This window comes from Nicotiana tomentosiformis, chromosome 11, assembly GCF_000390325.3.
Source record: "Nicotiana tomentosiformis chromosome 11, ASM39032v3, whole genome shotgun sequence".
Lineage (NCBI taxonomy): Eukaryota > Viridiplantae > Streptophyta > Magnoliopsida > Solanales > Solanaceae > Nicotiana > Nicotiana tomentosiformis.
The window spans coordinates 4,680,787-4,693,552 of record NC_090822.1 but is presented as its reverse complement, the minus strand read 5'-3'; the positions used below and the strand labels follow the sequence as shown (position 1 = coordinate 4,693,552).

The 12,766-nt window shown below is 33.6% G+C and overlaps 1 protein-coding gene across 2 annotated transcripts; it reads left to right on the top strand.

The window, feature by feature from the left end:
* Window positions 1-1,617: 1,617 nt before the first annotated feature.
* On the top strand, window positions 1,618-11,875 carry LOC104085299 (very-long-chain aldehyde decarbonylase CER3-like). 2 transcript variants are annotated; one of them, XM_009589298.4, is made up of 11 exons: window positions 1,619-1,887; window positions 2,537-2,757; window positions 3,272-3,504; window positions 4,081-4,300; window positions 5,405-5,532; window positions 6,890-7,146; window positions 7,582-7,689; window positions 9,000-9,206; window positions 9,689-9,799; window positions 10,410-10,583; window positions 11,371-11,875. In XM_009589298.4, exons 1-11 carry the CDS (start codon window positions 1,837-1,839, stop codon window positions 11,545-11,547), a joined length of 1,887 nt encoding a protein of 628 aa, XP_009587593.1. In that variant the 5' UTR covers window positions 1,619-1,836; the 3' UTR covers window positions 11,548-11,875. The 2 variants fall into 2 exon arrangements, with proteins under 2 accessions (XP_070044054.1, XP_009587593.1); XM_070187953.1 differs by lacking the exon at window positions 9,000-9,206 and having other exon boundaries at window positions 1,618-1,887.
* Window positions 11,876-12,766: the final 891 nt, after the last annotated feature.

The window sequence follows — 12,766 nt, the reverse complement described above, 5'->3', positions numbered from 1 at the left end:
TATATGTCTATTTGTGTACTGTAAATATTAGGTGCAGATATTTTTTTACCATTCCGGACCCTCTCTGCCAACATGTGAACATAGTACTACAACATAGTCTATTTTACAGACCCATATATTGACTATTCATCCCACTAGCTAGCCAACCCTTGTAATGTTTAGTATATGCATTTATGAATCAAATTAAAGATCCAACAATATTTAACATGGAGCAGCAAAATTTGAACCGACTGAACCAACAATAAAAATGAGGACAAAACAACGTGACAGGTTATTGCATCCAGTGGTGTTTAATTAAGGCCCACACATATTTAAAAGTGCTGCGTAGCGGTCAATAAAGTGAGTTTATAATAGAGACAAAAGATACTAGTAGGTAATTTTTTTTTAAATTTTCTATTCCTTGATTGGCAAAGTTATACTATATCGTAGTGGTGAGAGATATCAAGTATCCAGTAGAATAGTCGAAGTGTGCAACCTGATAATTTGGACACATGTACTGGCGGAGGTATTATGTACCTAGTAGAATAACTGCTCCGGACACATGTACTAGTACAACAATAACAATAACATACCTATTGTATTCTCACATGCAATTGGAGTCTGAGAAAGGTAGTATGTATGCAAACTTTACCCCTATATTATAAAGGTAGAACGTAGGCATGGGTACTAGTACCTAGCAAAATAATCGAAATGCGCGTGGGTATGTCTTTGCTGTGGAAGCTAGTCTGATTATCTATAATGGTGGGAGATAATAAGTATTTGGCGAGCAATCAATACACGCGAACGTTGATTCGGACACCATAATTATATAAAAAAATTATTATATAAAATAAGACCCACGAGACAAAGGTGAGGAAGTGTAAAGACCAGTCCCCAGTATGATTGCCCATATTGCTTCCCTACAATTCCCACCTCAATACAATACACATTTTTGCCACATTAAATTCTCACCATCCCTACAGCTGTGCTACTTACTCCTATTTCAATGGAACAAATTTGACGCGTTGTTCACTTTTTCAAAGACCATTTGTCTGTTACAAACACTAATAAAGACACATTAGGAACTCTAACTGTGTGCATTTAAAATAAAAATAATATTCTCTAAGTAGTTGTAGAAATTATTTTGTTTTTTTATCCGATGTTCCGGTATTCCCTTTAGAACCCGCTTAGTTCGAATTCACGCCAAGTGTTTCCTACCAAAAATGACTCCATACATACCTAGGCTTGAACTTGAGACCTCCAATTAGAGGCGGACTCAGGATTTGAAAGTGGCGGGGACATCACTGTCGAATATAAATTTGAGCAAATACTAGAGTCAGAATCGAACTCACGCAGTATACAGTCAAGTTATCCTCCTACAAATCAACTAATACAGCTGTCCAAGATTTAAATCTTAGGGTGTCAATCAAAATATATACCAATTATTTAAGATGTATACATATATTTTTTTAGAACCATTAAAGGTTGTTAGCAGTAAGTACTGGTACATCCATAAACAAAAAGAGGCGGACCTGCCCTTTAGATAGGAGGGTAGAATTAACATAAATATTTATAATTTTCTTTCTTTTTTTGTTTCCATTTTCATCTATATATATGTCAGAACAGCCCATGTTATCATAGTTCCCTTAATTTACTTTCTTGAGAAACAAAACGAACTCAGAACCACAGAGCAAATCTCAACTATAAAACACAACAAAATCTTCCTCCCATTCTTTCTCTCAAGTTCTTTTTTTCATCTTGGGATCTGTTCTTATCTTCTATTTGCTCTCAAGAGCAAAACTCTTAGTCAGAAAACATAATAATAAGAAGATTTTGAGTACTTTTTTCTTGTTTAACATGGAAGCTCCATTGTCAACTTGGCCATGGGACAACTTGGGAAGTTTCAAGGTACTTAAAATTCCAAAATATCTATTTATCTTCTTTTTTTTTGTTCCTGCTCTTTCACTACTAAAAACACGCATTTTTTCGACGGACTTCTGTTCAGTCAAAAATTATGCTCGTCTGTGGTACATTGCAAGGTATAGGACTTGAGTTCTACATCGCTATTGTAATATGTTGATGTGAGGTTTATATAGCCTTGTACTCTTCCGCCTTTATAGTTAGTTTTTGGGGTTGTGCTTCTCCCTGAGTTATATCGATGGTATCAGAACCACCCACCACCCTCTATGCCCACTGTGCTTTGGATGGTGATGTCGGTATCGCAGTGTTCGCTCGGGGCTAGAAATGTCTAGCGCACGGCCGTCGGGAGCGAGGGATCCAAAGCGTGGTGGTTTGTTATGGTCCATTACAAGGTATGAAACTTGAGTCCCACATCGGTATTGCAATGCGCTGATGTGGGATTCATGTAGCCTGGGATTCTCCCACCTCACTGGTTCTCCCTGGGCTGCATCAATTTCCATGGGAATTTTAGATTTTTGCCAAGATTTTGATGCAACCGTCCGCCGAAAACACGTGTTTCTAGTAGTGAAATAATTTTTTTACATGGGGGAATAATGTGTACTTACTATGTATTTTTTTCTTGTTATTTTTGGAACAGTATTTACTATATGGACCTTTGCTTGCAAAATGGTTGTACTCAAGATATCAAGAAGACAATATCAAGGAAACATGGTGTCTACATATTCTCATTATATGTTTACTTAGATGCAGTATGCATCATACCTGGAATACTTTCAGTGGCATGTTGTTCTTAACTCGAAACAGACAAATAAACAAGGAAGGTGTTGGTTTTAAGCAAATTGACAATGAGTGGGACTGGTAATTTGAATCTCTTTTTTTATTTTATAATTTATTTGTATTCCGGAATAGGAGCCTTGAAGCGACGATAAAGTTCTCCGTATGATCTATAGAACAGGGGTTCGAACCGTGGAATCAGCCTCTGATACTTGCATCAAGGTAGGCTGCGTACATCACACCCCCTCGAAGTGAGGCCCTTTTCCGGACCCACTGTAAACGTGGGATGTTTCGTGCACCGGGCTGCCCTTTATTTTTGAAGCGGAGCCTTGGAGCACCAATAAAGTTATTCATGTGGCATGTGGGTCACGGGTTTGAGCAGTGAAATCAGCCACTTATGCAACTCCCTTGGGTGCTGTCCTTTCCCGGACCCTGCGTGAACGCGAGACACTTCGTGCATAGGCTGTCACGAAGAAATTATGCTATACGCCCTAATCAGCAATATATTGGCTATATAAATTCACAATGATTATATTATTAAAGCCTATTTTCTGTTCCCAAAATTTAGAACTAATTACAATTTTGTTATTTTTTGCAGGGATAATTTCATATTGCTTCATGGTATAATGGGTTCACTAGTTTTCTACATGCTTAAAGACCTAATCAATCTTCCTTTATGGGACTTCAAAGGATTAATGGCTGTTGCAATTCTCCATATAGCAATTTCAGAACCCCTTTATTATTTCTTGCATAAAAAATTTCATGGAAGCTATCTATTCAACCATTATCATTCACTCCATCACTCGTCACCTGTACTCCAACCCTTTACAGGTAATTTCTTCATTTAAATGTAGTTTTTTTTATATTAAATATTTTTAGAGATTTTTTTCACTATTAATATGTTTTAACCAAATTAGTAGGTCATCACATGCCTTTTTTCAGGTTACTAATCTCAATTATTATGTGTTGTTACTTATAGTTATCTTTTAAGTAATCTGATAGTTTAAACAGACGTTTTAAACGGATTGTCTAAACGAATATTTAATTATACTATTAAATCACCTAAGAGATAACTACAGGTAATTACCCATATTGAATGCATCTAGCAACTTGAAAAGTAAGCGAGACAACGGCCCGATATAACAAGCTAAATAATACTAATAGTGTAATCACATGTTCGAGCCGTGGAAGCGGTCATTAGTATTTGTATTAGGGCACCTCTAGGGGTGCGACACTTCCCTGCACCCTGCACCATGTGTGTATGTGGGATACTTTGTGTACCGTCATGTCCTTTTTATATCTTTACACTGTCAGTGAATATTAGTTATATTCAAACTTTTCAAACTTTATATGTATAATATTTGTGATGTTCTAAACTTTTTCTCCTTGTGTTTTGTGGAAATTCAGCTGGACATGCTACACTTTTGGAGCACATAATATTAGCTGCAGTGATGGGAATTCCAATTTTAGGAACTTGTCTCTTGGGATATGGATCAATAACTATGATATATGGTTATATATTGATCTTTGATTGCTTAAGATGTTTGGGACATAGCAATTTTGAGATTATTCCTCATCAACTATTTCAAGCATTTCCTACTCTTAAATATCTTCTCTACACCCCAACGTAAGTGATTACTTATTTCCTCCGATCCGTTTTACTTGTCATGTTTGAGTTTTACACGCCCTTTTTCGACTAATAAATAAATTATTGTCAACATAAGGTAAACACACACACACATATATATATATATATATATATATATATATATGGCTTTTAGTTATTGTTTGCGTAGATAATGAGACTTAGTTTCAGTAATTTGTGCAGAAAGTCTCTGCAGTGGCGGAGTATATACATGTCAAACTTTGTCAATCACAAAAATCATTATTTTTCGGCCCTAAAATATTAATTGTTTTGACAAATTATTTGATGTTTTAAAGAAACTTTTTTTAATTCATTATTCTTATTGCTCTAATTACTGAAGTATTAATTAAGTGAAACGTTTAAGAGAGAAATAAAATGTATTTTAGACAAATAATCTTATCATTGATTTTATTAAAAAAAAATTCTAAAACTACACAAAAACTTTAAAAGATGGATGATATAGACTCGAGTTATGTTTTACTCCCTCTGGTCCACAATAAGTGACCAATTTGCCTTGGGCACATGCACTCATTAAGAAAATATAAAATTCTAGACAAAAATAGTTAGTGTGACTAAACTACCCTTAATTAAATGTTGCAGCATAGTTAATGTGAGGAGTAAAAGACTTTTTAGGGATACGCACATAAGGGTAATTTTGGAAAAAAAAAATTAAATTTGTTCTTGATTAAATAAATGGACACTTATTTTGGACCAAAATAAAAAAGGTAAATTGGTGACTTATTTTGCACAGTACCTCGTGAAATCGAAAACGAGAAAAAGTTAGAACAAGTGAATTTAATGTTTTCAGCAAATCTTTTTGGGCATATTGATAAGCACTAAATGCACTAAAGTCTATTTACAGCTATTATTACACTTTCAAGGAATTATGTGGTTGAAAAAAGTTGGTGCCTCCCTCTGCCATAGACAACTAATAAAATTTAATGCCATTGTATCAAATTATATTTTATATAAGAAAAAACAATAAGTTTTTCTTTTTGCTCACCTATCCCAAATTTATTTTTCTATTTTTTTAATAACTCATTTATTGTCATTCTTTCCTCATTTTTTTGGCCATAATATTGACAGGTATCACAGCCTACACCACACAGAAATGGAGACCAATTATTGCCTCTTTATGCCACTTTTTGATGTTTTAGGGAATACTCTAAATCCAAAATCATGGGAAATGCACACAAAATTAAGTGTTGAATCAGGTAAATACTTATCTTAACATAGCTCAATGATATTCGATTTAACTTTTATATACCGATAAAATAAAGAATTTTTACACAATATATGTAATTTAACATATTGTAGCAAGTAATTGACCTTATTAATGATCTCTTTTAAGCTATTATGGATATGTTATTTGGTTGACGCCAGAGTTAGAGTAGATGTTAAAGTTTATCGATCGAGTTTAACTTACTTGGATTTCAATATTATGTAAATATATCGACTTTTCTTGAGAACTTAAATTTATTGGTGCAAAAGTACTCAATCTTAAATTATTTAATATAGATTATAAAAAGTATTATACAGAATTAAACAAGGTTATATCTATTCTTAGAAACTAACATTGCTCTAGGTAGGCTTTTCATATAACGTTTTAAACTATAATAACTAAGACAAGGACAACATATAAAAAGGGAAACATAATAGCCCAAGGACAATTAATGAGACAGCGATTCACTAGAGAAAAAGCAAATTGAACAAATTTTAAATGTATACATTTATACTAAGTTTGTATGTATTGTCATAAAGAAGTAGTAGGTGAAGTACAACAAAGAACTTACATATATACGACTAGTCGCATCAAATCAATAAGTATATGACATGTGTTATTCTAATAAATTTTTATCACTATATATGAGTTATTAATATGCATTATCACTTTAATATATGCGACTCTTAAGGTTTAACTAATCGATTTAGTGTAAACATTGATTGTTGAAAAAGAAAATCTGCAATACTATAAATGTATCCACCGACTCAAAATCTTGAATCCATCTTTATGTGTTGTACTAGTGAGAAACTTAATTAGCATTGGAAAATATTCGTATCATATGGTGAAGAAAATTGTCACCTACCCGGTTGTGTACAAAATATAATATACATAAATTATACATATATTATACATCCAACCTTCTAACTAAAAACGATTTGAGGAAAAGTGAGTTATATGAAGTCCATCGATAGTACTTTAGATTTACCAACCAATCTTCTTTCTTTTGATTTTATTATCGGCTGGTTCTAAAGGTTGGTTGATATTACAATACATGAGTTAGTTAAGATTCGATCCTCCAGCCTTTCTAGTGACAACATTCTCACTTTTATTATCACTTTCGATACTAGCAGGGGCAACATTTTATTAACCGATCGAAACTTTAATACAATCTTTTCTGATCCAGCTAAAGGGGAGAAACCATATTATATGTTTGCTATTTGTAATATAAAACGGTTGAGTGGACGACTATATGAGTTGATTCTTCTACCATACAATTTACTTGCTTTCAATTTCAAATGTCCAAAATCCAAATGGCTACTAAAACTTCTACTGTTGCAAAATTGCAGGCAAAAATGGGAGGGTACCAGATTTTGTATTTTTGGCACATGTAGTGGATTTGACATCTGCAATGCACGTTCCATTCCTATTTAGATCATTTGGGTCAAAACCTTTCAGTACCAGGCTCTTCTTGCTTCCCTTATTGCCCATTACTTTTGTAGTTATGTTGGTTATGTGGGCATATTCCAAGGTCTTTTTGAACTCTTTCTACAACTTAAGGGGTCGATTGCATCAAACTTGGGTGGTTCCTCGCTTTGGTTTTCAGGTTTGTAAATATTCTTTTTTAGCCCTCTATTCTCTTTATAATTGAGAAATGCAGAGGGTCAGTTGCGTACGGTTCGAAACTCGACCGATAATGACCTATTTTTCTGTCCAAGCTTTTATGCCGGCAGAGTTCGAACATGTGATGTGCGTTTAACCTAATATCACGCAATGTGCTCTTACCTCCACCTTTTTTACTTTCAGTTGTTACTTTAGAGGGGAGTCTTAGAGCAACGGTAAAGTTGTCTCTGTGTGACTTATAGGTCATTAATGCTTACATCAGGGTAGACTGTCTATATAACATCCTTCCCTAGACCCCAAAGGGTTTGAGCCGTGTAATACATGATGTTTTGTGCACCGGACTACCTTTTTAGTTGTTACTTTGAAGTGTTGTTTAACTCAAATTGTTTACTATAATTTTTTTTTTTGGGTGTGGCAGTATTTCTTGCCATTCGCAGCTGAAGGGATTAATAATCAAATAGAGCAAGCAATCCTTAGAGCTGATAGATTGGGAGTCAAAGTTATTAGCCTTGCTGCATTGAACAAGGTACTTACCCACCCCCCACCCTCCCACCCCTCCCCCATCTGTATATAAAAATATTTAAATTATGTTGTCTGAGAATTTATCATATTAATTTTATGCTTGTTGTTAACATACCACAACTTTCTCCCTGTCCCCCCTCCAATTTATTTGAGTTTGGAGATCGACAGTATGAGCAAATTCACACTTACAGATTCATAAAAGTAAACCTTTGGATGAAATTATCCAACCCCTTGATTTGTAAAACATGAACATGTTTCACGTATCTTAATTACTAAAAATCATATGTTTACGGTTATAAAATTGAAATAATTCTAAAAGTAACGTAAAAAATCTACAATTAGTAGTCATGAAGATCTTGTCACATGGTGAAAATCTCAAGAAGGACTAATGCGTAGACTAGAATATGTTATACTACTAAAGTCGATACCAGAATTTGAAGCTTATGCATTCAGGCTACTAGTCCTTTTATATTGGATTCAAATCAAACACAAACTTTGAATAAAAGATATTAAATTCGACCGAATCCATAACCGACACACTAGATCCGCCCCTGTCAAACCATGAAATAAAACTGTACCATTTGACGTATAAGTTTTGATATTTGCATGTGGCGGACATGGTAGTTGGCTGAAAGTTAGTATAAAACTTTGCTACGCAAGTCGACCTTCATTTAATGCTACAATAAAGTTTGTGAACGTAGTAGTACTATTAATTGCTGTCAAAGGAAACTGCCTTGACACTTATCTCAGAGCTGTGATCAATTGATCATTGATTAATCATTTATGATGAAAATGACATACGCTTCAAGTACTACAGGGTCCACGCAAGCAAAGGCGGACCTAGTAATTGAAAGTGGCGAGGACATCACTATCAAATAAAAATTTGAGAAATACTGAAGTAGGAATCGAACTCATGAGGATAATGCAGTTGAAAAGCCAAGCTGTGCCCCCCTAAATTGACTAGTGCAGTTGACGAAGTTTTGAGTCTTACGGTATCAATCAAAATATATACCTGTTATTTAAGATATATACACGTATATACAATTTGTTTTTCAAAATTTTCGGGTCCTGTGACCCTCCTACTCTAACGGTAGGTCCGCCTCTGAATCCATGTCCTTATTCTAATGTTAAAAATGATAGGAGGAATAGCATTTAACTTTTTCTCATAAAGTAATTCTTGTAGAGAGCATTTCTCCTTTTATAGTATTTAGGCGGTACATATTATTACGCGTAATTGCCTTATAAATAAACTGATTGCGTAAATATTTTTATATATACAGTACACAAAACATAAACTCTTTTTTTTTAATGCAGAATGAGGCGCTAAATGGAGGAGGGACATTATTTGTAAACAAACATCCTAACCTTAAAGTAAGAGTTGTTCATGGAAATACCTTAACAGCAGCTGTTATACTTAAAGAAATTCCAGAGGATGTAACTGAGGCTTTCTTATCTGGAGCCACCTCTAAACTTGGAAGAGTTATTGCTCTTTACCTTTGTAGAAGACAAGTTCGTGTACTTGTAAGTATCAAACAATTTATTCTTCTATCTTTACACAAATAGCCGGCTGAACTCACTGTTTACTTTTTTTTGCCGGCATATACATAGATTATACAATGATCATAAATGATTATACACATATTATATATGAATTACACATATAGTCAGACCACTCTATAACAACATCTCTATAGTGTCCAATGTCCAAATTTGTCCTTTTGAGACAAGTCCATGTTAAAGTTTGTGTGTTAATTGTACTTGGAAAATGCAGAGTTGCCAATATAATTATTGTAGAGATTGAAAATTTTACTTTTTTTTTTGGAAGATGAAAGGATGTCTACGTCACGCCCCTTGAAATACGAGTTTTCTCCTGATTTTATATGAATTCGAGATGTTTTGAGCATCGAGCTGTCTTTATATTCCAATGGGTTGTCGTACTCTTGATAACATATTGGTTTAAATATCGCTCGTAACTAACCGAATTTTTTCATACAAAATTGCAGATGCTAACATCATCAACCGAAAGATTTCAAAAGATCCAAAAGGAAGCTCCTGCTGAATACCAGAAGTACTTAGTCCAGGTGACAAAGTATGAAGCTGCCAGAAATTGTAAGGTATATATTCATTTATCAGGTTGCAAATATTAATGTTCAGAATTTGCAAAATAATTTTAAAATCTTAGTAAAAACACACAGAAAAAAATGAAATTCCTTCTAGAAGTGTAGGTTTGCATCAACATTTGTAGCCATTAGACAATATAAAAATGCAAAGGATTTACCTGAGCAGAGGCAGACCCAGAATTTGAAAGTGGCAAGACCACCTCTATCGAAAAAAAGTTTGAGCGGGTGTTGGAGTGAGAGTCGAACCAAAATAGTGCATTAAAAGTCAAGTTGTGCCTCTTAAATTGACCAATGCAGTTGCTTAAACTTTGAATCTTAGGGTGCCAACCAAAATATACACCTGTTATTTAAGATACATCCACTATCGAAAAAAAAAGTGTGTGTGTATTTACTCTTAATTACTAATCCCACCTTTTATGAATTTTTTTACTTAACTATAAGGTGATCAGATAGAGTAAAGAAAAATTTATACTGTCAATGTATAAAAATTATACTGAATTGAAATTAGAAAAAAGTGAGAAATGTTGTTACTATTATGTTATGATTGTTGTCATCCTTTTATCTAATATTAAAGTTTTGGTTTGTTTGGTTATAATATTTATAGACATGGATAGTTGGAAAATGGATAACACCAAGAGAGCAGAGTTATGCACCAAAAGGAACTCATTTCCATCAATTTGTGGTTCCTCCAATTTTGTCCTTTAGAAGAGATTGTACATATGGTGATCTTGCTGCTATGAGATTACCTGAAGATGTTCAAGGACTTGGATCTTGTGAGGTATGTCAGTAATTTTCATTACAATATCCATCAATTTGTAATTTTTCATCATTTTACTATTTCTTGAGATAATTCATTACAAAAGAATAAGATTTAACTACGAACTTTGTCGCTAAATCGCTCGTAACTAACAGAATTTCTTGATAATCTATCATTAATCCGTCGGTAAATAGGATTAACAACAAATTTTTTGGTTTAGCTACAGTATTTATCCGTCGCTAAGTCATGTTTTTATAGTAGTGATTTATCCTATTTCACCCAAAGATGCATTCTACTTCGGTACATAATTTCGAGAGAACAATAAAACTTTTCTTTGAAACCCCTTTATTTTATATTCCGTCTAATCCAAGTTCAAGAAAGAAAGACATATTTCTATAATTTGAAAAACTCTTTATCTTCCAATGTTCCATGTTACTCCTGATGACATGCTGGAAGGGGAGCCTTGGCGTAACTGGTAAAGTTGCTTTCATGTGACCAGGGGTTCGAGCCGTGAAAACAATCGCTACGTACAGTAGACCCTTGTGGTCCGACCCTTCCCCGGATCCCGCGCATAGTGGGAGTTAAGTGCACCAGGCTGCCCTTTTTTCCTAATAACATGCTGGTATAACAACAGAAATATCATGGCATGTATATAGTTTATAAAGATATTTTTCGCAAAGTGCTCCAAGTTTTTTTTCCTGTCGAAAATTCCATACCCAATCAAGCACTTTTTATAAAATGAAACGAATCAACTCATATTATTATTATTATTATTATTATTACTAATATTTTTTCATATTTTTAATAGTACACAATGGAAAGAGGGGTAGTCCATGCATGCCATGCAGGAGGAGTGGTTCATTCATTAGAAGGATGGACACACCATGAAGTTGGAGCTATTGATGTAGACAGAATTGACTTAGTTTGGGAAGCTGCTATGAAACATGGTCTAAAGCCAGTGTCAAGTCTCAAAAAGACAGATTAATTAATTTAATATAACTTAAGTTCTCAAATTAATTATTTCCATTTGTGAACTCATGAAAAGTCCCCAATATTTAAAAAAAAAAGATTCTTGGAATTCTCTCTTATAATGACAAAGAGAGAGTGAATGGGTTGGCTTAGAATTCACTAATAAGTGATTCAATTGAACAAGAGAATTTATGATTTATATATATATATATATATATATATATATATATATATATATATATATATATATATATATATTGTTATGTTCCAATGACTATGTATTGTTATGTTCCAATGACTATGTACATCAGATACTAAATTCTTGAATTCCAATTTTTTGCCATGTATTTTGTGTGGTGTTGTTCAATTTCTTTTGTCAAGTCAAGATATGTTGGGACCAAATGCACACTCACGCAAGTATACGTGGTCGTCAAGTAATAGAGTAATAAGTAGAGTATCGTTCCCACGAAGACCTGTGATTAACTTTCGACTGATTCTAACTCAAATGCCTTATTGATTCAAAAGATTTCTCACAAAATAGATAATTTTCTTAATTACTACCTAAAGACTATCAAGTAATGAAATACTAGGAATCAACCACAACACTTAAATAGTTTTGAATAACAATCAATAGGATATAATATTCCAGTGTTACGCGTTATCTAACAATCATATTGCATTCTTAGTTTAAAATAACTAATTGATTTATCTGGATTGTTGATTGACAGGGTTGATATTACTCATAAAACTCTGTCAAGTTCTTACTTGCCTATTCAAGCTAACTTAATACCTATATGTCTATGGAATTAAGATTAACAAGAACGCATTTACAATTCCTGTATTGCAACCGAGAAAGGCAATTAGGTATATTTCTATCCTAATTGCAAATTCGTTCCCCGATGCCCGGGTTCAAGAACTTGCTCTATTTAATTCTATATGCAATCTAGAATTCCCACTTTCGAGTTCAACTCTAGATTCGTAGATAGTAATTCACTGTTAGCTACTCAACAAATTAATTAAAAACAGAATTAAATAAGCAACCCAATATGATAAAATCAACTTTGTCAAATTAAACTTCAATCATCAACATTCATGTATCGCCCATGACCCTAGAATAATAGGGTTCTTAGCCACTCATGTTCATGCAATCATCAAATAATTCACCAGAGTGCATAAGAATCAATAAAAGAAGGAAAAATAAGAACTCAAGATGAATTCTGTGGTTCCCCAGCTTT

Coding starts and splice junctions, on each gene's coding strand:
- LOC104085299 (XM_009589298.4), top strand. CDS start 1,837: ATGGAAGCTCCATTGTCAACTTGGCCATGGGACAACTTGGGAAGTTTC. Junction 4,301..5,404: donor TATCTTCTCTACACCCCAAC/GTAAGTGATTAC, acceptor TAATATTGACAG/GTATCACAGCCTACACCACA. Junction 7,690..8,999: donor GCCTTGCTGCATTGAACAAG/GTACTTACCCAC, acceptor TTTTTAATGCAG/AATGAGGCGCTAAATGGAGG.